The 26,122-nt window shown below is 48.8% G+C and overlaps 1 protein-coding gene across 2 annotated transcripts in view; it reads right to left on the reverse strand.

The window, feature by feature from the left end:
• GTF3C1 (general transcription factor IIIC subunit 1) overlaps nt 1-26,122 on the reverse strand; it is a 213,968-nt gene that overhangs the window by 59,602 nt on the left and 128,244 nt on the right. For both annotated transcript variants that reach the window (XM_075317874.1, XM_075317872.1), the window contains 5 exons: nt 25,627-25,759; nt 25,419-25,497; nt 15,514-15,687; nt 13,212-13,369; nt 12,963-13,105 (listed from right to left, as the gene is read on the reverse strand). In XM_075317874.1, coding sequence (XP_075173989.1) covers nt 12,963-13,105; nt 13,212-13,369; nt 15,514-15,687; nt 25,419-25,497; nt 25,627-25,759 — 687 coding nt within the window. The remainder of the gene's footprint in view (nt 1-12,962; nt 13,106-13,211; nt 13,370-15,513; nt 15,688-25,418; nt 25,498-25,626; nt 25,760-26,122) is intronic.

The raw sequence follows: 26,122 nt of genomic DNA on the forward strand, positions 1-26,122 counted from the left end.
GCGGACTCAAATCAATTTGGTGCACAAGCAGTAGGAGGAGTACCAGAATCACCATACATAAAACAAAGTTATAACTAAAATAATGCAGCCGTGCGAACAAGTGGTCTATGAACATAAGACCGCTGAAAATGGCAGGCAAATGCAATTAAACAACCAAAAAACAAGCAGGGCGGGTGCTGTGTCACCCAATGAAGACTCAGAGAAAGAGATTTTACGGTGAGTACACAAAAATCCTACTTTCTCTATCGTTTCATTGGGGGAACACAGGACCATGGGACGTCCAAAAGCAGTCCCTGAGTGGGAATACATAAGCACCGCAAAAAGGAAGAAAAAAACGACCTCCTTCGGCGGGCTTGTACCATAATTGAATGCTGTCACCCTATTACAGGTGTGCAACTGCCGCCTGCAAGACCTTTCTCCCAAAACTAGCATCTGCCGATGCTTGGGTGTGAACATGGTAGAACCTAGTAAAGGTATGCAGGCTAGACCAGGTGGCGGCCTTGCAGACCTGGTCGGCCGACGCTTGATGCCTAATCGCCCAAGAGGCTCCCACTGCCCAGGTAGAGTGCGCCCTTACCCCCCCGCGGCGGAGACTTGTCCCGAATCCGATAGGCCTCAGATATGGCGGAACGGATCCATCTGGCAATTGTGGCTTTGGATGCCGATTTACCCCTCTTGGGACCAGAAGGAAGGACAAACAGACCATCCGACTTACGGAATGGCGCGGTCCTGCAGACGTAAATTCTGAGGGCGCGCACCAGGTCCAGGGTGTGCAAGGACCTCTCCAAGCTGTGAGAGGGGCCAGGACAGAAGGACGGAAGGACAATTTCTTCGTTTAGATGGAACGGGGAGACCACCTTTGGGAGAAAGGAGGGATCTGGCCGGAGAACCGCTTTGTCCTGGTGAAAAACCAAAAACGGGGCACGACAAGAGAGAGCTGCCAGCTCTGACGTCCTTCGAATAGAAGTGATGGCAACGAGGAACACCACCTTCCAAGACAGGTGAGAAAGGGAAGACTCCCGCAAGGGCTCGAAGGGAGGACCCTGAAGTGACCCTAGGACTAGATTAAGGTTTCACGGTTCTAGAGGCCGACGATACGGCGGGGCCAGGTGGGCAACTCCCTGGATGAAGGTCTTAACCTGTGGGCGAGAGGCCAGTGGCTTCTGAAACAGGATTGACAAAGCCGATACCTGGCCCTTTAATGTGGCGAGCGAGAGACCCGCATCTAGGCCTGACTGCAAGAATGCCAATAAGGAAGGAAGGGAGAAGGCGAGAGGAGAAGAAATGCTGTGTTCTTCACATCACCTGAAGAAGACTTCCCATGTGTGGTAATATAATTTTTGATGAAGATGGCTTCCTGGCCCTAATCATTGTCTGTATCACCCTTGAAGAAAAACCAGCCTGAGCTAGAACCCAGGATTCATTAGCCAGGTTGTTAAATTTAGGACCCTTGAGTTCTGATGGAAAAGAGGTCCCTGCTGCAGAATATCGGGACGGTCTGGAAGGCGCCACGGAGCGTCTGCGAGGAGCTGAGTGAGTTCCGCGAACCATGCTCGCCTGGGCCAGTCCGGAGCCACCAGAATAACTGGAATTCCTTCTGCCTTGATCTTCTTGAGGACCCTCGGGATCAGAGGGAGCGGAGGGAAGATGTACGGGAGACTGAACTGGCTCCATGACAGGGTGAGGGCGTCGACTCCTAATGCCAAGCGGTCGCGGCATCGCGCTTCAAATTGCGGAACCTGACGGTTGAACCGGGAGGCCATTAGGTCCACATCCGGAACTCCCCATCTGTCGCAGATCTGGTTGAAGACTTCCCGGTTGAGGGACCATTCGCCGGAGGCGAGGCCTTCCCTGCTGAGGAAGTCCGCCGCCCAATTGTCCATGCCTGGGATGTGCACCGCTGAGATCAGGGAGTGATGACACTCGGCCCAGTGCAAAATCTTCTTGACTTCTTGCATCGCCCCGACACTTCTTGTGCCTCCTTGGTGGTTGATGTACGCCACTGCCGTGGCATTGTCCGACTGGATCCTGACCGGGCAACCCTGTACTAGGTGCCGAAACTGCTGCAAGGCTAGCCGGATGGCTCTTATCTCCAGAATGTTGATCGGGAGACAACTCTCCCGCGGTGTCCATCGGCTTTGCGCTGTGTGATGCCGGAACACTGCCCCCCAGCCCTGGAGACTGGCGTCGGCGGTCACTATCTTCCAGTGGAGAGGGAGGAATGACCCTCCTGTCGCGAGGTTGCGTTGATTGATCCACCAACGAAGTGAGTGGCAGGTCTCCGGCGAAAGATGAAACTTGCGGTCCAGAGAAAAGGGAGATCTGTCCCACGTCCTCAGCAAGGCCAGCTGGAGAGGCCGGAGGTGGAACTGTGCAAAGGGTACCGCTTCCATCGCCGCCACCATACGACCGAGGACTCGCATGCCGAACCTGATGGAAAGTTGGCGCTGAAGTCGGAGAACGTGGAGGCCTCATTGCAGGGAGGACATTTCTCCTGTGTGAGGAAAACTCGCCCTTGGGTGGTATCGAGTACCATGCCTAAAAAGGTGATCCGTCGGGCCGGGGTCAGAGAGGACTTCTTCCGATTGATCAGCCACCCTAACCGTGAAAGGGTGTCGATCGTGACCTGAACCCCTAGACGACAGTCCTCGAAAGAAGAACCTTTGATCAACATATCGTCCAAGTACGGAATGACTATAACACCCCTGGAATGTAGGACGGACATGGCAGCCGCCATGATCTTCGTAAAGACTCTGGGGGCGGATGCGAGGCCGAAAGGAAGAGCCATGAACTGGAACATGGAACTATTGGTGAGAGGTGGCTATAGGGACGTGAAGATAGGAGTCTTGAATATCCAGCGATGCCAGGAATTCGCCGACCTCCATGGACGCGATCACGGAGCAGAGTGACTCCATTCGAAACGGCCGAGGCCTCACCGACCTGTTTAGAAGCTTTAGGTCGAGGACGGGGCAGACAGAGCCGTCCTTCTTGGGGACCACGAAAAGGTTGGAATAGAACCCCTTGAAACGTTCTGCGGGAGGGACTGGTACCACGACTCCGGCTTGGAGGAGGGAGTCTATGGAGTGAAAGAACGCGCGAGCCCGCGCGGGAGACTCGGGAGGGCGAGATAGGAAAAAACGTCTCGGTGGCTTTGAATCGAATTCTATTTTGTAGCCTGAGACGATGATCTCTCTGACCCAGGCATCCGCGGTCAGGGGGATCCACACATACTGGAAACGAGACAGACGCCCTCCCACGAGTCTGGCGCTGTTGCGCGCCGACCGCGAGTCACTTGGAGGAGCGTCGACGGTAACCGGAAGAGGACTTCGTGGACTTTTGACTGGCGGGGACGTGAACGCCAGGCGGGATTGGTCTTGAATGACGGGGTCCTCCTGTCTCTCGGAGGAGAGCGGCTTTTTCGAGGCTGGGGAGGGGAGTTGAAGCTGCGAAAGGGCCGGAAACGAGCGGTGGGGCGCAGATTCTGGACGCGCTTGGGGTGAAATTGGGGGAGGGATGTACTCTTTCCTCCCGTCGCCTCGGAGATCAACTGGTCCAGCTTATCTCCGAAAAGACGTTCCCCCAGGAAGGGCAGGGAAGTCAGTGACTTCTTAGAGGCCGCATCCGCGTTCCAGGACCGGAGCCAGAGGGCTCGACGGATGGCCACATTGTTGCTGGTGGCCTGGGCCACGCAATTGGCAGATGCCAGGGCTGCGTTGAGCAGGTACTCACCCGCGAGAGAAATCTGCGAGGAGATGTGGACCAGATCCGGATTGGCAAAAATGGCGCGGAGTCCGCAGCGTAGCGTGTCCGCCCAGGACATCAGTGCCTTCACAACCCAAACCGATACAAAGGCCGGTGAGAGGGATGTGCCCGCTGCCTCGAAGGCGGAACGGGCCAACCTGTCAATAGTACGGTCCGTGGGGTCCTTGAGAGACGTACCGTTAGTGAGTGGAAGGACTGTGTGAGAAGACAGGCGGGAGATTGGGGGGGTCGACCACAGGGGAGCCTGCCCATTCCTTTCGAAGACCTTCGGGAAAGGGATAATGCAAATCAATGGACTTACCGCTGGTAAATACCTTGTCCGGCTGTTGCCTGTGGTTGCGCAGTAACTCAGCGAATTCTGGATGTCCGCTGAATGCGCTCTGGGCCCGCTTCATCCGCTTAAACGAGACCTGGGTGCTCTGGGAGGAGACTGGGTCCACCTGTACCTTTAGGGTCTGGTTTACTGCTCCTACCAGGCTATTCACCATGCGCCGAACATCAGCCGCCTGCTCGGAGTCCAGCAGGGGTGCTGCATCTGAATCATCATCGGAGCGGCCAGAAGACTCCCGGGAGGAATGATAGTCTGGACCTGGGGATGAAGGTGAAACCTGGGAAGAGGCTGAAGACGAGACCTGGCGGGTCCGCTTCTGAGCAGCCGAGGAGGTCCCTGCGACGGGGCTCACCTGCTCTGGAGGCGATTGTGTCGGGTCTGCGGGAGTCTGGGCGAGCAACGGCAGCAGGTGCAGTGCTTGCGCGATGGTCCGAGAAGCCTCAGAGAGGGAGTCTACGGACTGGGACAGGGACGCTAGCCAGTCATGGGGGGGGCGGGACGCAGGGCCCTGTAGCATCTGGCGCTGCGGCGGCTGCGGTATCAGAAGAGTCGGCCGAGGAGTCCTGCGGAGGCTACGAGTCTGCAGAACAGTCGGAGCATAGCGGGGCGTCCTGGCCTTGGGTAAATTTGGTTTTGCAAGAGGAGCATGCAAAAAATAAGGCAAAAGGGGCCTGCTTGGGTCGGGTGGACTTAGTATTAGGCATGGTGAACAAGGTACTCTCCCTGGTGGCTGCTAGGGAGGAGACAGGAGAGGGTTAACTCGTCCCTAAACTAAGTGAACGCTACCTAGTGAGGGCTACCCCTTAGGAGCAGAGCTTACCCAGGTTCTGTGTGCTGCCCACCAGTCCAGAAGAGGGAGTCCAGGAGTGAGCTGGCCAGAGAGAGAGAGAGAACGCCGGCGCGCTGCAGCCTCAGGGGACCAGGAACAGGCTAAAATGGCGAGGGGACGCTGGAGGAGGCTTGGGGAGGAGCAGCGTTCAGGCACGAAAAACCGGAGCATCCACAGCCCCCACCATAAGCCAGGAGGCTGAGCGGTGGGAGGAGACTGGGCCTGACGATCGGCGGCCAATAGCGCTGCAGCGGGGGGGTGTGGCTAGGACGCAGGAGCGACTAGGCCGAGACCGGGGCCTAAATTTTGGAGCAGCCGGGGGAAGAGGATAGGAGAGGTCGGTCCTACCTGATCTCGGCGCCGCCGGGCCCAGCGATTGATGCGGAGCAGGCAGGACGCTCTGCCCCTGCCTGTGTACAGTGCCCTCGTCCTGGAAGACTGCGGGCTCCGGGAGAGCAGCGTGCTGAGGCAGGGAAGTGGACATCAGAATGAGGGTAAGGAGCCCCCCTGCAGGAGAAGGCAGCGGTGAGGGCCCCATCGGATTACAAACGCGCTGCGGAGGTCCCGACCCTGCTGTATGCCCCTGTACGCCCTTTGGGGCGATACCGCAGGGCGAATCAGGGGTGCCCACGAGGATCTGCCCACACACGCAAACCCGTGAGTGGTACCACGGGGATGGACGGGGGAGAGGGCCCGAAATCTCAAGCCCCTGCGACCCTGGAGAGTGGTACCCACAGGGCTGCGGAGGATGAGTGAAGAGAATACCTGCAGAAAAAAAAGAAGACCGGTATGAGAGCGATGAGCGGCGCCGAAATAAAGGAAAAAAGCGCAAAAAACAAATGGCTGAGGGGGGCCGACACGGCCCACATCAGCCTCCTACGACACTAAGCAAAAAACTGATCTGAGTCCGCCTCCGGCTCGGGGTGTATACTGCTAGGGAGGAGATAACTTTTTGTGTTTACTTAGTGTCAGCCTCCTAGTGACAGCAGCATACACCCATGGTCCTGTGTACCCCAATGAAACGATAGAGAAATATAAAACATACATGGGATACAGTAAATGTGAACACATTATATGAATCCACAGAAGAATAGTAAAAAATGTATCATACAGTGCTGGCCAAAAGTATTGGCACCCCTGCAATTCTGTCAGATAATACTCAGTTTCTTCTTGAAAATGATTGCAATCACAAATTCTTTGGTATTATTATCTTCATTTATTTTGCTTGCAATGAAAAAACACAAAAGAGAATGAAACAAAAATCAAATCATTGATCATTTCACACAAAACTCCAAAAATGGGCCAGACAAAAGTATTGGCACCCTTAGCCTAATACTTGGTTGCACAACCTTTAGCCAAAATAACTGCGAACAACCGCTTCTGGTAACCATCAATGAGTTTCTTACAATGCTCTGCTGGAATTTTAGACCATTCTTCTTTGGCAAACTGCTCCAGGTCCCTGAGAATTGAAGGGTGCCTTCTCCAAACTGCCATTTTGAGATCTCTCCACAGCTGTTCTATGGGATTCAGGTCTGGAGTCATTGCTGGCCACTTTAGTAGTCTCCAGTGCTTTTTATCAAACCATTTTCTAGTGCTTTTTGAAATGTGTTTTGGGTCATTGTCCAGCTGGAAGACCCATGACCTCTGAGGGAGACTCAGCTTTCTCACACTGGGCCCTACATTATCCTGCAAAATTTGTTGGTAGTCTTCAGACTTCATAATGCCATGCACACGTTCAAGCAGTTCAGTGCCAGAGGCAGCAAAGCAACCCCAAAACATCAGGGAACCTCCGCCATGTTTGACTGTAGGGACCGTGTTCTTTTCTTTGAATGCCTCTTTTTTTTTCCTGTAAATTCTATGTTGATGGCTTTTCCCAAAAAGCTCTACTTTTGTCTCATCTGACCAGAGAACATTCTTCCAAAACGTTTTAGGTTTTCTCAGGTAAGTTTTGGCAAACTCCAGCCTGGCTTTTTTATGTCTCGGTGTAAGAAGTAGGGTCTTTCTGGGTATCCTACCATACAGTCCCTTTTCATTCAGACGACGACGTATAGTATGGGTTGACACTGTTGTACCCTAGGACTGCAGGGCAGCTTGAACTTGTTTGGATGTTAGTCGAGGTTCTTTATCCACCATCCGCACAATTTTGCGTTGAAATCTCTCGTCTTTTTCTGTTCCTTCCACATCTAGGGAGGTTAACCACAGTGCCATGGGCTTTAAACTTCTTGATGACACTGTGCACCATAGACGCAGGAACTTTCAGGTCTTTGGAGATGGACTTGTAGCCTTGAGATTGCTCATGCTTCCTCACAATATGGATTCTCAAGTCCTCAGACAGTTCTTTGGTCTTTCTTTTCTCCATGCTCAGTGTGGTACACACAAGGACACAGGACAGAGGTTGAGTCAACTTTAATCCATGTCAACTGGCTGCAAGTGTGATTTAGTTATTGCCAACACCTGTTAGGTGACACAGGTAAGTTACAGGTGCTGTTAATTACACAATTACAGAAGCATCACATGAGTTTTCAAACAGTGCCAATACTTTTGTCCACCCCCTCTTTTATGTTTGGTGTGGAAATATATCCAATTTGGCTTTATGACAATTTTTTTTTTTTCATTGAAGACAAATTAAATGAAGATAATAATTCCAAAGAATTTGTGATTGCAATCATTTTCAAGAAGAAACTGATTATCTGACAGAATTGCAGGGGTGCCAATACTTTTGGCCAGCACTGTATATGGCCAATGCAAGACATTCCTTCTCTCCCCACATTGTCCACAGTGTGCAATCAAGAAAAGACAAAACTACCAAACGTGACATGGCAATTCTGGGAAGGAGTCTTGCGAGGATAATTTGCATATTCCCAGTGCCTTCTGGGATAAGTGAAGAGTCACCGCGAACTCAAGGAGAACCGGGTTTTGGCCGTTACAGCCGGAAGGAAGACTTCTGAAAGCCAGGGAAGGAGTCTTGCGAGGATAATTTGCATATTCCCAGTGCCTTCTGGGATAAGTGAAGAGTCACCGCGAGCTCAAAGAGAACCGGGTTTTGGCCGTTACAGCCGGAAGGAAGACTTCTGAAAACCGCGGCGCGCGAATTTTAGCCTGTCTTCTTCATTGTGAGCGTGAGTGAGCAAAGTGTGAGCAAAAGTAAGTGTGAGGAGAATTGTTTGTATTTAGTTGTTTAATTACTTAACATTGTTTAGTGCTATCCCCATTAGAAAATGTGCTCCACTATTGCTAATGCGATCCAGTGTACATCTTGTCTCATGTATGCAGGCCTTGAAAAGCCGTTCGAGGGTGCATACTGTTGTTCAAGATGTGCGCAAGTTGCACATTTGGAAGCCCAGATACTGGATCTAAATGAGCAGCTGGCAACTCTGAGATGCATTAGCAATATGGAAAGGAGTTTGCTGCTCACTGAGCAGCAGCTTGCTGGGTCAGATGTGGGGGAGGATCGTAGTAGGGAGCGGCAGGACGGTGAGGTAGGTAGCTGGGTGACAGTTAGAAAGGGGGGTAAAGGGAAAAGTGCTAGGAAGGCTAGTCCTGAACTGACACACCCCAATAGGTTTGCAAGCTTGGCAGATGAGGGGGATGTCATTACAGGGGTAGCATTGCTGCAGCAAGGCATGACCTCTGAACGCCAGAGGAGTGTCTGCTCCAGTAAGGGGGGGAATAGGAGTGCAGGGCAGGCAAGACAGGTACTGGTAGTGGGGGACTCAATTATTAGGGGGACAGATAGGGCAATCTGTCACAAAGACAGGGATCGCCGAACAGTGTGTTGTCTTCCTGGTGCTCGAGTTCGGCACATCGCTGATCGGGTTGACAGATTACTGGGAGGGGCTGGGGAGGACCCAGCGGTCATTGTACACATTGGCACAAATGACAAAGTTAGAGGTAGGTGGAAGGTCCTTAAAGATGATTTCAGGGAATTAGGTTGTAAGCTTAAAGCATGGACCTCAAAGGTGGTATTTTCGGAAATACTACCTGTGCCACGAGCCACACCAGAGAGGCAAAGAGAGATCAGGGAGGTTAACAGGTGGCTCAGGAATTGGTGTAGGAAAGAGGGTTTTGGGTTCCTGGAGAATTGGGCCGACTTTTCAGTTGGCTACAGATTCTATGCTAGGGATGGGCTGCATCTTAATGGGGAAGGTGCAGCTCTGCTGGGGCAGAAAATGGCTAGAAGGTTGGAGGAGTGTTTAAACTAGGAATGGGGGGTGAGGGTATTCACTTTATAGAAGGGGAATGTAGTGCAGATAGTGACCAGGGCACAAGTAATGAAATTGGGGGTGGTACGGGGGGAAGGGTTAGAACAGTTAATACAGTAAGCAGGAATACAGGTACAGAGTCATACGTAACGTGCATGTACACTAATGCCCGAAGCCTCACAAATAAGGTGGAGGAATTAGAATTAATATTGTTGGAAGAAAATTATGATATAGTGGGGATATCAGAGACATGGCTGGATGAGAGCTATGACTGGGCTGTTAATTTACAGGGTTATAGCCTATTCAGGAATGACCGTACAAATAAGGGAGGGGGAGGTGTGTGTCTATATGTAAAATCATCCTTAAAACCCATCCTGCGTGACAACATATGTGAGGGTACTGAGAATGTAGAGTCCCTATGGGTGGAGATAAGGGGGGGGAGAATGAATAATAAAATACTGATAGGGGTGTGTTATAAGACGCCGAATATTATGGAAGAGGTAGAGAATCTCCTCATAAAGCAAATTGATAAAGCAGCGAGTCTCGGAGAGGTAATTATTATGGGGGACTTTAACTATCCTGATATAAATTGGGGAACAGAAACTTGCAGTTCTAGCAAAGGAAATAGATTTTTAATAACAATGAAAGATAATTACCTGTCACAAATGGTTCAGGACCCCACAAGAGGGGGAGCACTACTAGACCTTGTACTAACCAATAGGCCAGACCGCATATCAAATATACAAGTTGGGGGTTACTTGGGGAATAGTGATCACAAAATAATAAGTTTTCATGTATTCTTTAGTAAGATGTCTAGTAGAGGGGCTACAAGGACACTAAACTTCAGGAAAGCAAATTTTAAACGATTGAGAGATGATCTTAGTGCAATAAACTGGGATGATGTACTAAGTAATAAAAGTACACAAAGCAAATGGGAGACTTTTATGAGCATCCTGAATAGGGCTTGTGCAGAAAATATACCCTATGGGAACAAACATGCTAGAAATAGGAGGAAACCCCTATGGCTAAAAAGAGCTGTAAGGGAAGCAATAAAAGAAAAACAGAAAGCCTTAAAAGAATTAAAGAGGGTAGGTAGTGATGAGGCATTATATAATTATAGAAAATTAAATAAAATATGTAAAAAGCAAATTAAGTTAGCCAAGTTTGAGACAGAGAGACTCATTGCGAGAGAAAGTAAAAATAATCCTAAAATATTCTTTAACTACATAAACAGTAAAAAACTGAAAAGCGATAGTGTTGGCCCCCTTAAAAATAGTCTTGGTGAAATGGTGGAAGGGGATGAGGGTAAAGCCAACCTGCTGAATGACTTTTTTTCTACGGTTTTTATACAAGAAAATGCCATGGCAGATGACATGACCAGTGATACCATAAATTCACCCTTGAATATTACCTGCTTAACCCAGCAGGAAGTACGCTGCCGCCTCGAAATCACTAAGGTTGACAAATCTCCGGGCCCGGATGGCATACACCCCAGAGTACTACAGGAATTGAGTTCTGTGATAGATAGACCATTATTTTTAATCTTCTCAGATTCCTTAATAACAGGGTCGGTACCGCAGGACTGGCGCATAGCAAATGTGGTGCCAATATTCAAAAAGGGGACAAAAACTGAGCCGGGAAATTATAGGCCGGTAAGTTTAACCTCTACAGTTAGTAAAATTCTTGAGGGTTTCTTGAGAGATGCTATACTGGAGTATCTCAAGAAAAATAACCTTATGACAGAGTATCAACATGGGTTTATGAGGGATCGATCCTGTCAAACTAATTTGATCAGCTTCTATGAAGAGGTAAGTTCAAGCCTGGACCAGGGAAATGCAGTGGATGTTGTGTATATGGACTTTTCAAAAGCTTTTGATACGGTGCCACACAAAAGGTTGGTACATAAAATGAGAATAATGGGGATAGGGGAAAATATGTGTAACTGGGTTAAAAACTGGCTCAGTGATAGGAAACAAAGGGTGGTTATTAATGGTACGTACTCTGACTGGGTCTCAGTTCATAGTGGGGTACCACAGGGGTCAGTATTGGGCCCGCTTCTTTTCAACATATTTATAAATGACCTTGTTGGGGGCATGCGGAGTAGAATTTCAATATTTGCAGATGATACTAAACTCTGCAGGGTAATCAATACAGAGGAGGATAATTTTATATTACAGGGAGATTTATGTAAATTGGAGGATTGGGCTGAGAAGTGGCAATTGAAGTTTAATGTAGATAAATGTAAGGTCATGCACTTGGGTAGAGGAAATAACATTTATGATTATGTACTTAATTGTAGAACACTGGGTAAAACAGACACAGAAAAAGACTTGGGTGTATGGGTGGATGGTAAACTTCACTTTAGTGGACAGTGTCAGGCAGCTGCTGCCAGGGCTAATAAAATAATGGGATGTATTAAAAGAGGTATAAGTGTTCATGAAAAAAATATAGTTCTACCTCTGTACAAGTCACTAGTGCGACCGCACTTAGAATACTGTGTACAATTCTGGTCACCGATATATAAGAAGGACATAGCTGAACTGGAGAGGGTGCAGAGAAGAGCCACCAAGATTATTAGAGGAATGGGTGGGCTGCAATACCAAGACAGGTTATTAAACTTGGGGTTATTTAGTTTGGAAAAACGAAGGCTTAGGGGGGGATGTAATCACAATGTATAAATATATGAGGGGACAGTACAGAGACCTTTCCAAAGATCTTTTTACACCTAGGCCTGCGACTGGAACACGGGGGCATCCGCTACGTCTTGAGGAAAGAAGGTTTAATCATAATCACAGACGAGGATTCTTTACTGTACGAGCAGTGAGACTATGGAACTCTCTGCCGTATGATGTTGTAATGAGTGATTCACTACTAACATGTAAGCAGAGCATGGATGCCTTTCTTGAAAAATTTAATATTACCAGTTATGTATATTAGATTTTATGACAGGGTATTGATCCAGGGAACTAGTCTGATTGCCGGATGTGGAGTCAGGAAGGAAATTTTTTCCCCATTGGAACTTGTTTGCCACATTGGGGTTTTTTTTTTGGCCTTCCTCTGGATCAACATGTTAGGCTACGGGTTGAACTAGATGGACTTAGAGTCTCCCTTCAACCTTAAAACTATGATACTATGATACTATGAATTCTGAATAGATTTTGTAAAGTGTGACCTAATAAGCCTAGTAGCCCAGACACCGCTGGCCAAATCAACCAAGTTCCCCATTGTTTTTAAAATTTGGCTAATGCCCCTCTTTTTGGGTGTATCTTTCTTACATAAAAATAGTTGCATTCAGTCCCCGAATCCGTTCTGCAAATAATGGAGGTACATCCAATGGCCAACGTCAGGCTATGACTTTCCTAATGTGGTGTAATATTTTGGCCACTGGTGGCGTGCTCCTAAGATCCCCAAATAATCCAACAGGTAGACATTGGGTTCAGTGGGATCCGAATACTGTACACTATAGTTCTCTCAGGCAGGGACATGATCGAAACATCTGCTTAATTCTACTCCCTCCTCTCCATGGTGAGGGATATGTCATCGTCTCGCAGACCATTTTTCACATTACCCATGGGGTCCTATACACCGTATGAATTACAAATAATTGGGACCCTCTGTTCTACATTGCTGGAGACCAGACCTGGAATTTCCAATATTGCATCCACTCTGAGGAGTCATGACCTATCCAGTCCTCACTCTAGGTGCAGCAATGGGTTAAACTAAAGTCGAGCTTATGTTCTTGGCTATGAGAGTGTTAATGCACAGTGCTAGAGCATTAATGATCGTGCAGTCAACAGTTTACCGGACCAGAGATCTATGGTATATAGCCATAGCTTACTTGTAGTTTAGATACGTCTGTGGGTTTTTGATTATGTATCGAGCTCTTCTTCCAATGGAGTGTGAGGTTTTGTCGAGTGACTCGTCCATGTTGGCGTGCATGATATCCCGTACAACTTGCCAGGGAACAAAAGGTCTTTTCACCTATTAAAAACACACAAAAAAACAAAAAAAAAATTTGAAAATGAAGTTTCTTTGTGATTTTTTTCCTTGTTCACATTTTCCCTTGGCTCGGGCTGTGGAGCATTACCTTTCTGTTTAGGATGTTGCTGGTGATCCTGCAGAGCATTAGCAATCCGTCTTCTTGGGAGGTCCAGGCCACTCGCATACGGGTCATTCTTTGGAGAGCGCTCTGATCGGCCTCATCGTGGTATCGGTTCTTCTTAATTTTATCTTCATTTGTTTCCTCTGAAGAAACAAATGAATATTAGAAACGTGGACAGCACAGATTTACACAACGCAGCACAGCCAGTGCTAAACATAAAAGTTGTTTCTGCAAAAAATTGGATCAAATTGTTCAAATTGTGTAAGGGCCCCTTCACATTGCGTTTTTACCTACGCTCAGTGGTGGCATCGGAGATTCCCGAACCCCCCCCTGCAAAACAGATTTCAGACGACGAGCTGACGGGGCCATTGACTATAATGAAGCAGATGGAGTCAGCTTGTGAAGTCTTGCACCATTTTCGGCATATACACTTTCTGCAGTCGGACAACCAGACGTACGTACTGAACGTAGGTAAAAACACAATGTGAAAGCAGCGTAAGAAATCTCTATGTGATGTGATTGCCCTTTATCATTCACAGTCACTATCAAGTGTGAATATCTGGCACATTTTCTTTATTTGAGCATCATTTACTTACTACAGAAGAACTAAACTTTCAGATTATCATCAATATTATTATTACCTTGTCCAGCATAGAAAGGTATGAAACTTTGCAAATCATTTTAGTAAGAGATTTGTCTTCACTGAAAAATATTGCACATAAGTTGCTTCCAAACCTTGCTCTCCTTAGTCTATTTTCCTGTCTTTAGCTCCATCATTGATATCAGAATGTACTCAGTTGGAGTACATATACTAGCAGTGGAGGGACAGAGTACATACGATGGCAGTGAAGGGACAGAGTACATACGATGGCAGTGAAGGGACAGAGTACATACGATGGCAGTGAAGGGACAGAGTACATACGATGGCAGTGAAGGGACAGAGTACATACGATGGCAGTGAAGGGACAGAGTACATACGATGGCAGTGAAGGGACAGAGTACATACGATGGCAGTGAAGGGACAGAGTACATACGATGGCAGTGAAGGGACAGAGTACATACGATGGCAGTGAAGGGACAGTACATACGTTGGCAGTGAAGGGACAGAGTACATACGTTGGCAGTGAAGGGACAGAGTATATACGTTGGCAGTGAAGGGACAGTACATACGTTGGCAGTGAAGGGACAGAGTACATACGTTGGCAGTGAAGGGACAGAGTACATACGATGGCAGTGAAGGGACAGAGTACATACGTTGGCAGTAAAGGGACAGAGTACATATGATGGCAGTGAAGGGACAGCACCTGTTGCCTCTGTGTGTTCTTATCAGAACAATCTTCTGCAGCAGCTTGTACCCATTCTTAGTGAAACACAGGTGCTGAGCTGACCCTCTTACTGCCATCATTTGTACTCCAATTGAGTACATTCTGATATCAATGCAGCTAAAGACAGGGAAATAGACGTAGGGGTACTTTGCACGCTGCGACATTGCTAGCCGATGATAGCGATGCAGAGCGCGATAGTCCCCTCCCCCGTCGCACATGCGATCTCTTGTGATAGCTGCCGTAGCGAACAATATCGCTGCGGCAGCTTCACATGCACTTACCTGCCCTACGACGTCGCTCTGGCCGGCGACCCGCCTCCTTCCTAAGGGGGCGGGTCGTGCGGCGTCACAGCAACGTCACACGGCAGGCGGCCAATAGAAGCGGAGGGGCGGAGATGAGCAGGACGTAAACATCCCACCCACCTCCTTCCTCCCTCATTGCAGGCGGGACGCCGGTAGGAGATGTTCCTCGCTCCTGCGGCTTCATACACAGCGATGTGTGCTGCTGCAGGAACGAGGAACATTGTACCTGTCGCTGCAGCGAAATTATGGAAATGACCGACACTGCACCGATCACCGATTTTCGACGCTTTTGCGATTGTTTATCGGTGATTCTAGGCTTTACACGTTGCGACATCGTTACCGGTGCCGGATGTGCGTCACTTTCGATTTGACCCAGACGATTTGACCCGCAGTAGCGATGTCGAAACGTGCAAAGTACCCCTAAGGGAAAAGCAAAGGTTTGGAATTCACTTACATTCCTTTTTTTGTAGAACAATGAAAACAAATAAAGCTACACACGATCTATTACGGTTTCTGCCTTTCCTACTGCTATACACAGCGCTGAAGTTCCCTTGCGTCCGACTGTTGGATCAGAGAGAGGTCGTCTTCATCAACAATCGTGATTTATTACAATTATTGGCTGAGCACAGAATAGTGGGCAGCCATCTTTACCATACTTACTCTTCATCTTCTTTGATTTTGGCTTTTTCTCGCTTTCTTTCTTTGACCTTTTCCGCTTCTGGGATTTCCCGCCATGCACACGCTTGTTACGGTTCGCTGTGGCTTCTTTCACCATCTGAACAAGTTCTCCTGTCTCTGACATAGAAATATCTCCAAAGAATTTCTTTTGGTCACCTAAAATACGGAACGACAAGAAACATTAGGCAAGGAGCACGCATCTTGTAGATGCTACGTAACACGAGTAGCTGAAGTAAATGCAAGGGGTGGCCAATGTCTACATAAATGAAGACCGCATAAGATGGGGGGGGCTATAACCCCCTGAATTTGTTTTTTGTAGAGCACTTTCATAAATAATGAGAGTCTCTGCTCTCCCAGGATCAGTGGCTTGTAGGGCTTGGCTATGTGAGAAATGTTATCTCAAGAACAATGAAGAGTTTGATGGCATGATAATGGTAGAAATCTTAATCTAAAACCTGATTTCTTCCAACAAATATTATGCGACATACAATTATTTTTAGATATGATAAAAATGGAATATATACCAATCTATTTCTCTTGCCTTTATATAGTTTATAGTATCATGCTCAGGGTCATTTGTAGAAATCCAGGTACCACATAGTGAAGCTGCCATTTAATATCCGATCGCATCGCAAAGTCCAAATAGGGGTAGACTCCCCCTATCATTTAACCACTTCGGAATCTAAAGGGTTAAACAGCTGTGATCAGAGCTAACTCCAGTTGCAGCAGTCACTATGTGCCCACGGGACTATGTACCCATGGATTTTGCTGCAGAAAACCTGTGGATTTACCTGGATTTTCTAGATAAATCCGCAGATTTTAGCAAGTACAGACACTCCCCATGTTATCCTATGGGACATGGGGAGTGCTGTGTCCATGCTGCGGTATGTGTGGCTGCGGAATATGCTGCAGATGTCCCGCAGCCGCGTGTAATCGGAATGTCAATTATTCCTGCGGAATTACCTGTGGAAATCTCGGTCCTCCACTATGGAGATAGAGGCCATGACTTCCGCAGGTAAGTCGCACGAATGTCCGCAGGTTTACTGCAGATATTTTGCTGGAATCCTGCAGCAATGGATAGCTGCGGATTCCGGGGAGCTGCTGCGGAAAACCTGCGGCCGTACCTGCGGATATATCCGCGGGTACATTGTCTCGTGGGCACATAGCCTTACTGGCAGGGGTCTACTGAATGAAACATCCAGCGTCCCATGGTTTTGAAGCTTGCTCAATACATGAGCCTGCTCCATACAAATCCTCCAAGTTTTGTTGTATATATACTTCTCATGTAAGGCCGGGGCCACACTGGGCACTAGTGCGATCCTCGCATGACACTCGGCTCACGCTGGCAGCACAGCGGGAGCCGAGTGTCATACAAGTGTCCCTGCGACTGAGGTCCCATCATGCGTTCGGACCTCAGCTGCGGGGGGGCGGGCCGGCACGGAGGAGGAGAGATTTATCTTCCGCTCTCCTCCGTAGCCGGCTATTGCCATTCTCACACTGCACTTGTGGTACACCGGTGTACCGCGAGTGCAGTGCGATCTTTCTCTCGCCCCACAGACTTGAATAGGTGTGAGAGAAAGAGTCTCGTATTACAGTCCAGCATGCTGCGATTGTTTTCTTGGTCCGATTGGGGCCGAGAATATAATCGCTCATGGGTGCTGGGACATATGTTTTATCACATTCCACTCGGTCTATTCTCATGCCATGTGGCTTAGGCTACTTTCACACATCAGTTTTCTGCATTCAGGCACAATCCGTTTTTTTCCTGATCCAAAGGATCCGGATGCGTAAAAAAACGGATCCGTTTTGCATCCGGTTTGTCTGTTTTTTTGATGGATCAGTTTTTTTAATTAATTTGGTGCATGCGCAGTTAACAAAAACGGAACTGGCAGCCGCATCCATTTTTTACCGCATTGCGCCGGATCCGGCGTCCATAGGCTTTCATTGTAAAACACGCCGTATCGCGCCGGCGCGATGCGGTTTTTTTTGCCGGACAAAAAAACGTTGCAAGACACGTTGCCTCCGGCCGCCGCTTTAATTAATTTTGCCGCATCCGGAAAAAAACGGATGCAACGCAAAGCCATCAGGTACAATCCGGTAACAATGCAAATCTATGGGGATAAAACGGATGCGGTACCGGATCCGTTTAACCCGTTTTTTTCCAGATTGTACCTGATAGAAAAAAGAGAATTTTGTTTACTTACCGTAAATTCATTTTCTTATAGTTCCGTAATGGGAGACCCAGACCATGGGTGTATAGCTTCTGCCTCCGGAGGACACACAAAGTACTACACTAAAAAGTGTAGCTCCTCCCTCTGAGCATATACACCCCCCGGATAACCAATTATAGCCAGTTTAGTGCAAAAGCTGAAGGAGAATAGCCACCCACAAGTAGAGATAGAGCAAAAACCGGAACAACCGGAGCCTCTGTCTACAACAACAGCCGGTGATAACACGCGGAACAAGAACTGCCAACAGGCAACAGGGAGGATGCTGGGTCTCCCATTACGGAACTATAAGAAAAAGAATTTACGGTAACAAAATTCTCTTTTTCTTTATCGTTCCTTTGGGAGACCCAGACCATGGGACGTTCCAAAGCTGTCCCTGGGTGGGAATAAAAAGAAAAAACTAAGAAGTAGGCGGAGCCTAACTTCACAAGTGGGCGACAGCCGCCTGAAGGATGCGTCTGCCCAAGCTCGCATCTGCCGAAGCATGAGCATGCACTTGGTAGTGCTTTGAAAAGGTATGCAGGCTAGTCCAAGTGGCAGCCTGACAGACTTGTTGAGCCGTAGCCTGGTGCCTAAAAGCCCAAGAGGCACCGACAGCTCTGGTCGAGTGTGCTTTGATCCCCGGCGGGGGAGGCACCTGAGTACTCTGGTAGGCGTCCGAAATGGTCGATCTAATCCAACGAGCTAGGGTCGGTTTAGAAGCCGAGAGGCCCTTACGCCGACCTGTGGTCAGCACAAAAAGAGAGGTGCACCGCCTAAGAACAACGGTGCGTGACACATAGATCCGGAGCGCCCGCACCAGATCTAGAGTATGCAACGCTTTTTCAAAGCGATGAACAGGAGCCGGACAAAAGGAAGGCAAGGAAATGTCCTGGTTAAGGTGGAAAGGAGATACCACCTTAGGGAGAAAGTCCGGAGTCGGACGGAGAACCACCTTATCTTGGTGAAAAACCAAAAAAAGGTGACTCCGAAGAGAGCGCAGCTAAATCAGAGACTCTCCTGAGGGAAGTTATGGCCACTAGAAAGACCACTTTCTGTGAAAGACGAAACAAAGAAACCTCCCTAAGAGGCTCAAAGGGGGGTTTCTGCAAAGCCGTGAGGACCAGATTAAGGTCCCAGGGATCCAAAGGCCGCCGGTAAGGCGGAATGATGTGAGATGCGCCCTGCATAAAGGGGCGCACCTGAGCCAGCTGGGCGATACGCCGCTGGAACAGCACTGACAGAGCCAAGACCTGTCCCTTGAGGGAATTGAGGGATAGTCCTAGCTGCAGACCGGACTGTAGAAAGGACAGGATGGTCGGCAAGGAGAAAGGCCAAGGAGCATGGCCGGAAGAACGACACCAGGACAGGAAAATTCTCCTGTGAGAAAAGTCCTGTGATAAATTTTGGCCGAGGAAGACTTCCGAGCCCGAGTCATAGTGGAGATGACTTCAGGAGGAATGCCAGAAGTTGTCAAGATCCAGGACTCAAGAGCCACGCCGTCAATCTGAGAGCCGCAGAATTCTGGCGGAAAAACGGACCTTGTGAGAGAAGGTCTGGGCGGTCCGGGAGATGCCACGGCACCTCTACGGACAGATGGAGCAGATCTGGGTACCAAGCTCGCCTGGACCAGTCTGGAGCAATGAGGATGACCCGACGGCCCTCCATTCTGATCTTGCGCAGTACTCTGGGCAAGAGAGCTAGAGGGGGAAACACGTAAGACAGACGAAACTGGGACCAATCTTGAACCAGCGCGTCCGCTGCAAAGGCCTGAGGATCGTGGGAGCGAGCCACGTAAACCGGGACCTTGTTGTTGTGCCGGGATGCCATTAGATCCACTTCCGGAGTGCCCCACTTGCGGCAGATTGACCGAAACACTGCCGGATGCAGGGACCACTCGCCGCTGTCCACGGATTGACGGCTGAGATAATCTGCCTCCCAGTTTTCTACGCCTGGGATGTGGACTGCGGATATGGTGGACTTGGAGTCCTCCGTCCACTGAAGGATGCGTTGAACCTCCAACATTGCCAGGCGGCTGCGAGTCCCGCCCTGGTGATTGATGTAGGCAACCGCTGTCGCGTTGTCTGACTGGACTCGAATGTGCTTGCCCGCCAACAGGTGATGAAAGGCTACGAGAGCTAGAAGCACAGCTCTGATTTCCAGCACATTGATCGAGAGGGCTGATTCGGACGGAGTCCAAGTGCCCTGCGCTCTGTGGCGGAGATATACTGCTCCCCAGCCGGATAGACTGGCATCCGTGGTGAGGATCACCCAGGACGGGGCCAGGAAGGAGCGTCCCTGAGACAGAGAGAGGGGCCGAAGCCACCACTGAAGAGAGCCCCTGGTCTGTGGCGACAGAGCCACTAACCTGTGCAAGGAGGAAGGCTGCTTGTCCCAACAGCGGAGAATGTCCAGCTGCAGAGGACGCAGATGGAACTGGGCAAAGGGAACCGCTTCCATTGACGCCACCATCTGACCCAGCACCTGCATTAGGTGCCTGATGGAATGACGGCGGGGCCTCAGCAAAGAGCGCACCGCCAGATGGAGGGACTGCTGTTTGACTTAGGGCAGCTTGACAAGTGCCGGCAGAGTCTCGAATTGCATCCCTAGGTACGTGAGTTTTTGGGTCGGCGTCAGAGTGGACTTGGGCAGATTGATAAGCCACCCGAATTGACCTAGAGTGGCGAGAGTGAGCGAGACACTCCACTGACAGTCTGCGCTGGATGAAGCCTTGACTAGAAGGTCGTCCAGGTAAGGAATCACTGCCAACCCCTGGAGGTGCAGAACCGCAACCACTGCTGCCATGACCTTGGTGAATACTCGAGGGGCCGTGGCTAACCAGAAGGGGAGAGCCACGAATTGGAAATGTTCCTCTCCGATTGCAAAACGTAGCCAACGCTGGTGTGAAACTGCAATTGGCACATGCAGATAGCATCCATCGACATCAGAGATGCCTAAGAAATCTCCTTGGGTCATTGAGGCAATGACTGATCGCAGAGACTCCATGCGAAAATGCCGCACCTGAACATGCTTGTTGAGAAGCTTGAGATCCAGGATGGGCCGGAAGGAACCGTCCTTTTTGCGGACTAGTTAGAGATTTGAGTAGAAACCTCTGAACCGTTCCCGGGCGGGAACCGGTACAATTACTCCGTTTGCCTGCAAGGATGCCACGGCCTGAGAGAAGGCGGCGGCCTTGGAGCAGGGGGGAGTTGACAGAAAAAATCTGTTTGGCGGGCTGGAAGAAAATTCTATCCTGTAGCCGTGGGAGATGATATCCCGCACCCACTGATCGGAGACGTGTTGAAGCCACACGTCGCCAAAGTGGGAGAGACTGCCACCGACCAAGGACGTTGCTGGCGCGGCCAGATAGTCAAGAGGAGGCTGCCTTGGTGGCAGCAGCTCCTGCGGACTTCTGAGGACGCGGCTTCGTGCGCCAGTTGGGCTTTTGGTCCTTGGCTGAGTTAGTGGACAAGGCCGAGGGCTTAGAGGACGACCAGTTGGAGGAACGAAAGGAACGAAACCTCGACTGGTTCCTGCCCTGGACAGGTTTCCTGGTTTTAGTCTGTGGCAAGGAAGTACTCTTCCCGCCAGTAGCTTCCTTAATAATCTCATCCAATTGTTCACCGAACAGCCTGGACCCAGCAAATGTGAGCCCAGCAAGGTACTTCTTTGAAGAAGCGTCTGCCTTCCACTCTCGAAGCCACAAGATCCTGCGGATAGCGAGGGAAGTAGCCGAAGCCACCGCAGTGCGGTGAGAAGCCTCCGGCATGGCAGACATGGCGTAGGATGAAAAGGCTGAAGCCTGGGAAGTTAAGGCAACCATTTCAGGCATAGAGTCCCTGGTGAGGGAATGCATCTCCTCTAGAGAAGCAGAGATGGCCTTGAGAGCCCACACTGCTGCAAAAGATGGGGAGAACGAGGCCCCTGCCGCCTCATATACAGATTTGGCCAGAAGGTCAACCTGGCGGTCAGTGGAATCCTTAAGTGAGGTGCCATCAGCCACTGATACAACGGTCCGGGCTGAGAGTCTAGACACCGGAGGGTCTACCTTTGGTGAATGAGCCCACTCCTTGACCACCTCTGGAGGAAAGGGAAAACGGTCATCAGAACCACGCTTTGGGAAGCGTTTGTCAGGACAGGCCCTGGGCTTGGTCACAGTGGCCTGAAAACTGGAGTGGTTAAAGAACACACTCCTTGTTCTCTTAGGCGAGGTAAACTGGTGCTTTTCTGCCAGAGAGGGTTGCTCCTCTGATACTGGCGAATTGAGGTCCAGTACAGAATTAATGGACTCAATCAAATCACTAACATCTGCGTCACCCTCGGACAGATCAATGGGGCACATGGAGGTAGCGTCCGAGCCCCCAGTAAAGGCATCCTCCTCGTCCTGTGAGTCAGCTCGTGAATCAGAGCCGCGGGACGAGGAAGGAGAGGGGGCCCTGCGTCTCCTTTTAGGAGGACGGGGTCTGGGACCAGATGAAGAATCCTCTGTGAGCTCTGCAGAGCGAGCCGTAGCAGCAGAGGCGCCCTGAGAAGGGGGCTGATGCATGCTCAGCAGAGTCCGAGACAACTCTCCCATGGAGTCGGCAAAAGACTGGGAGATAGACTCAGAGAAGGATTCTACCCAAGCCGGGGGTTCAGCCACCGGGGCCGGAGCAGCCGGAGGGACCACTGGGGAGACTCCAGGCTGAGGCACCACCATGTTAGAGCAGGCATCAAAAATGTGGATATGTGCTCGGTTCAGGCAGTACGAGCTTACACGCAGTGCATATTGAGTACAGCCTTGCAGCTTTGCTCCTAGTGTGAGACATGCTGCTGAAGTGGGGGCTCTGAACCAGAATGACCCCCAGAGAGTGTATAAGCAGGTCCACAACCGGAGGTTGTGGCTTACCAGACCGTTTGTGTGCCCTCCAGATCCCACAGCCCGGACCCCCAGGGAGATGCTGCAGGCAGCGCCGATCGGTGTGAGAACGCTGATAAAATGGCGCCGGAGCGAGGAGAGGGGGCGGGGCCTACACTAAGAGCGGGATCTGGAGGGCCAAGGAGATATACAGGGGAGGGAAACATTTCCTCAGAGAGGAGTGTCCCTCCCCTGTGCCGAACGGCCGGTGGGCGGAGCCGCACTGTCCCTCTGCATGACTGACATGCAGGGGCAGTGAAATCGAAACTAGGCCTCAGGCGAAGCCGGGGCCTAAATTTAACAATGCGGCCGGCGCGCAGGCTCCCTCGGCGCGGTTCTCAGGTGAAAACCAGAGAACCGGCCGGAAATGTCACAAAAGTTAAACAGCACACTCTCCCCAACCATAAAGTACAAGGGACCCCCCGACAATAACGTCTCAGATACTTAGCTTGTGAGACGCAGGGCCAGGTCCCTGAGGGATGAGTGCTCCGTCCGGCAGGGTCCTGAAAGGGCTGCGGATGGAGACCGGTCTCCTGCAAGGCAGTGAGAACCGTGCTGGCTCCCACTTCAAGCCAGAGCCCGAGGGATGGTGAAGGAGCACGGCATGTAAGGCTCCAGCCCTGAAATCAACCTTAACAACACCGCCGACACAGTGGGGTGAGAAGGGACATGCCGGGGGTCCAGGCTTGGACACGCTTTTCTTCAAACTCTTTTCAAAAATCAAAAATCAGATGAGAATGCATGTGTGGATGTGTGCCTCCTGAACACAAAGCATTGAACTGGCTATAATTGGTTATCCGGGGGGTGTATATGCTCAGAGGGAGGAGCTACACTTTTTAGTGTACTACTTTGCGTGTCCTCCGGAGGCAGAAGCTATACACCCATGGTCTGGGTCTCCCATAGGAACGATGAAGAAAAAACTGATGTGTGAAAGTAGCCTTAGGCCTTAGCAGAAGTTGGTGGACACTACAAAGGTGATGGGGCTATTGAAGAGTGTCCTCCGCTCTGAGCTCACATGCCGCTTAGCAGCCATGTGGCCTGCCGCCTTTCAGGTACGACATTGGAAATGTGCATATATTAGTATACAGTTGCTTCTAAAAATCTACAGTTCTAGTCACACATACAAATATATAGACACTGAAACACAATTCTATGTAATCCTCAAGTCCACATAGCAGATAATGAAGGTCCCAGCAGACAAGAAAGCAGGAGAAGCGCAATCTATAAAGTGAGTTACACTGCGGAGGTTGGGCCGCTAAAACATAGCAATATAGCGAATTCAGGATAACAGATATTATGGAGCACATACACTGCTGTACAACGTATATATTTTTCAAGTATAGAGCCAAAGGGGGACAGTTGTGCATAAAAAATAAACAGAAAGGGAAACCGGCATTAATGGGTTGCTCTATTTGTAGGCTGTCTACATATGTTTAGTATTTGGTTGCAGAAATTTCTGCATCCCCTGGTAGGACAGCGCAGGGCAAAAATGCAAGTTTCTGATGAGTTTATTTGGATGTGTATTTTATTGCTTTCAGTGGTGAAAAATGCTGAAAAAAATGACATGCTGCAGATTATTTTCTGCACCAAATCCGCAAAAAAAAAAAAAAAAAATAATCAACGTGTGCACTACACTTCAGGTTTCTCATTGACTTTGGCATTGGCATGAGGATTGGTTTGCAGTTTTGTGACAAAAGTGCACAAAAAAAACCCACAACAAAAAAGTTTAACCTTAACATGTTTTCCCATATGCATTTATCAAGACCTTATTTAGTTTTTGGCAAAATATTAGCGGGCGTCAATATTTTTCTTTTTGCCACCCTACCCACAGGTCAGATACAGTATGTGAATAATATGGGAGATAGTTGCCACATTCAGTACTTGGCAGAAATTCCAGCAGCTCCTTTAATGTTGCTGTAGGCCTCTTGCCTGCCTCCTGCTTCTTTTCAATTTTTTAGGCATGTCCAGTTCTAGGTGGTATCTAGCTAGTATCAATGTTGTACTAAATTTAAGACATTTCTTGATGACTATATTCACAATGTGCCACATTATATCTACCGCCCCTGAAATGTTTTTGCTCCCTTCTCCTGATTGATCATTTTCAGCAATGAGATCCCTTTGCTGTGTTGTAAGCTGTTTACAGACCATGGCATTTGCTGTAAAATGCAGATAAGAAAATGTCACAAAAAACCTACTATAACAGTTAAATTGTATATGGACTTACTCTGAACCACTGTAAATGATGGCAGCTGTGTACGGACTACTTTTTAACATGAATTTGGCTAATTCTGAACAAAACCACATCCTCCGTTATAATAGCACGTTCAAACTTCTGCAACCACAGTATTTTAGTTGTCTTTTTTAATTTCCCCCTCAAATGATTCAATTTGTTTCTCAATAGATTTGTTCATATCATGGGAGACAGAGGTGGAAAACATTTTGAATTTATTCTTAATATACTTTTACATGACAAAAACCCCCCGAAAAACTGCCATTTTGACAGGAGTGTGTAGAGGTTTTAGATCCATGGTATGTAAATATAGTGATAGCAGTGTATACTCCAGAACAAAGTACTTATAGCTGAAGTATTATAGTAGAGCTATGAAGCTCAGTGCAAGGTCTACTATTACTATAGTTCTGCTACAACCAGATCTGTTATCAATGAGAAATGCCCACTCTGACAGCAACCGGGAAGTGAGGAGACTGCGGAGCTGTGAGCTGCTCAAGAGACAACTTGAGAATAACCCTTTAAGGTCACATTGAAATCACCGTAAAGCATTTACCTCGTGAACCTAACGGTAGATTGTGCTTGTTCAGGAAAGTCTGAAGTCTCAAAGTTACACCGTCTCGTGAAGATGAATTCTTTAAAGAAAGAAAAAAGAATTACAATATTCTCAAAACAAAGTACAGAATACGGACAAAAATATTAAAAAAAAAATTATTGTAAGTTAACAGTTATGCAAATTAATGCAAGAATAAACCAAAACCAACCTTCTTATGGTTAATGATATAGCTGATCCAGATCCAATTTCGCTTCAGATGGCTGTAGAAGCTTGACTCTAGGCCGCCAGCTCCTAATCCATCTCCAGGAATGCTCCCATCATCCACAACTTCCTTACTGCCCCTGCAATGGGAAATAGCATCATAAACCTGTACTACTCATAAAAGACTACTTTACTTTCCACCCGATGGGGTTAATATCCTGTTTTCCTTACATATGAGACACAATTTAATTTTAACCTCACAGATGCATTACAAGGCAAACATAATTGCAATAAATTTCAAAGATTTCCAAGGTTGAAAGATACATAGGGACATGGAATACAATATATTCTTATGGAGAGCTCAGTGTAAGCTTGGTCACTGAGGTGCCAGGTTCACATTTTGTGCTTCTTCACTACACGGTGATGAGCCTCATCAGAAACCTAATAATGTGTTGGTAAAGTTCTGCCATAAAATGTGTGTAACCTCATTTTCCTGTTTCTTT

The sequence above is a fragment of the Anomaloglossus baeobatrachus genome, chromosome 7 (assembly GCF_048569485.1).
Source record: "Anomaloglossus baeobatrachus isolate aAnoBae1 chromosome 7, aAnoBae1.hap1, whole genome shotgun sequence".
In the NCBI taxonomy this organism is placed as follows: domain Eukaryota; kingdom Metazoa; phylum Chordata; class Amphibia; order Anura; family Aromobatidae; genus Anomaloglossus; species Anomaloglossus baeobatrachus.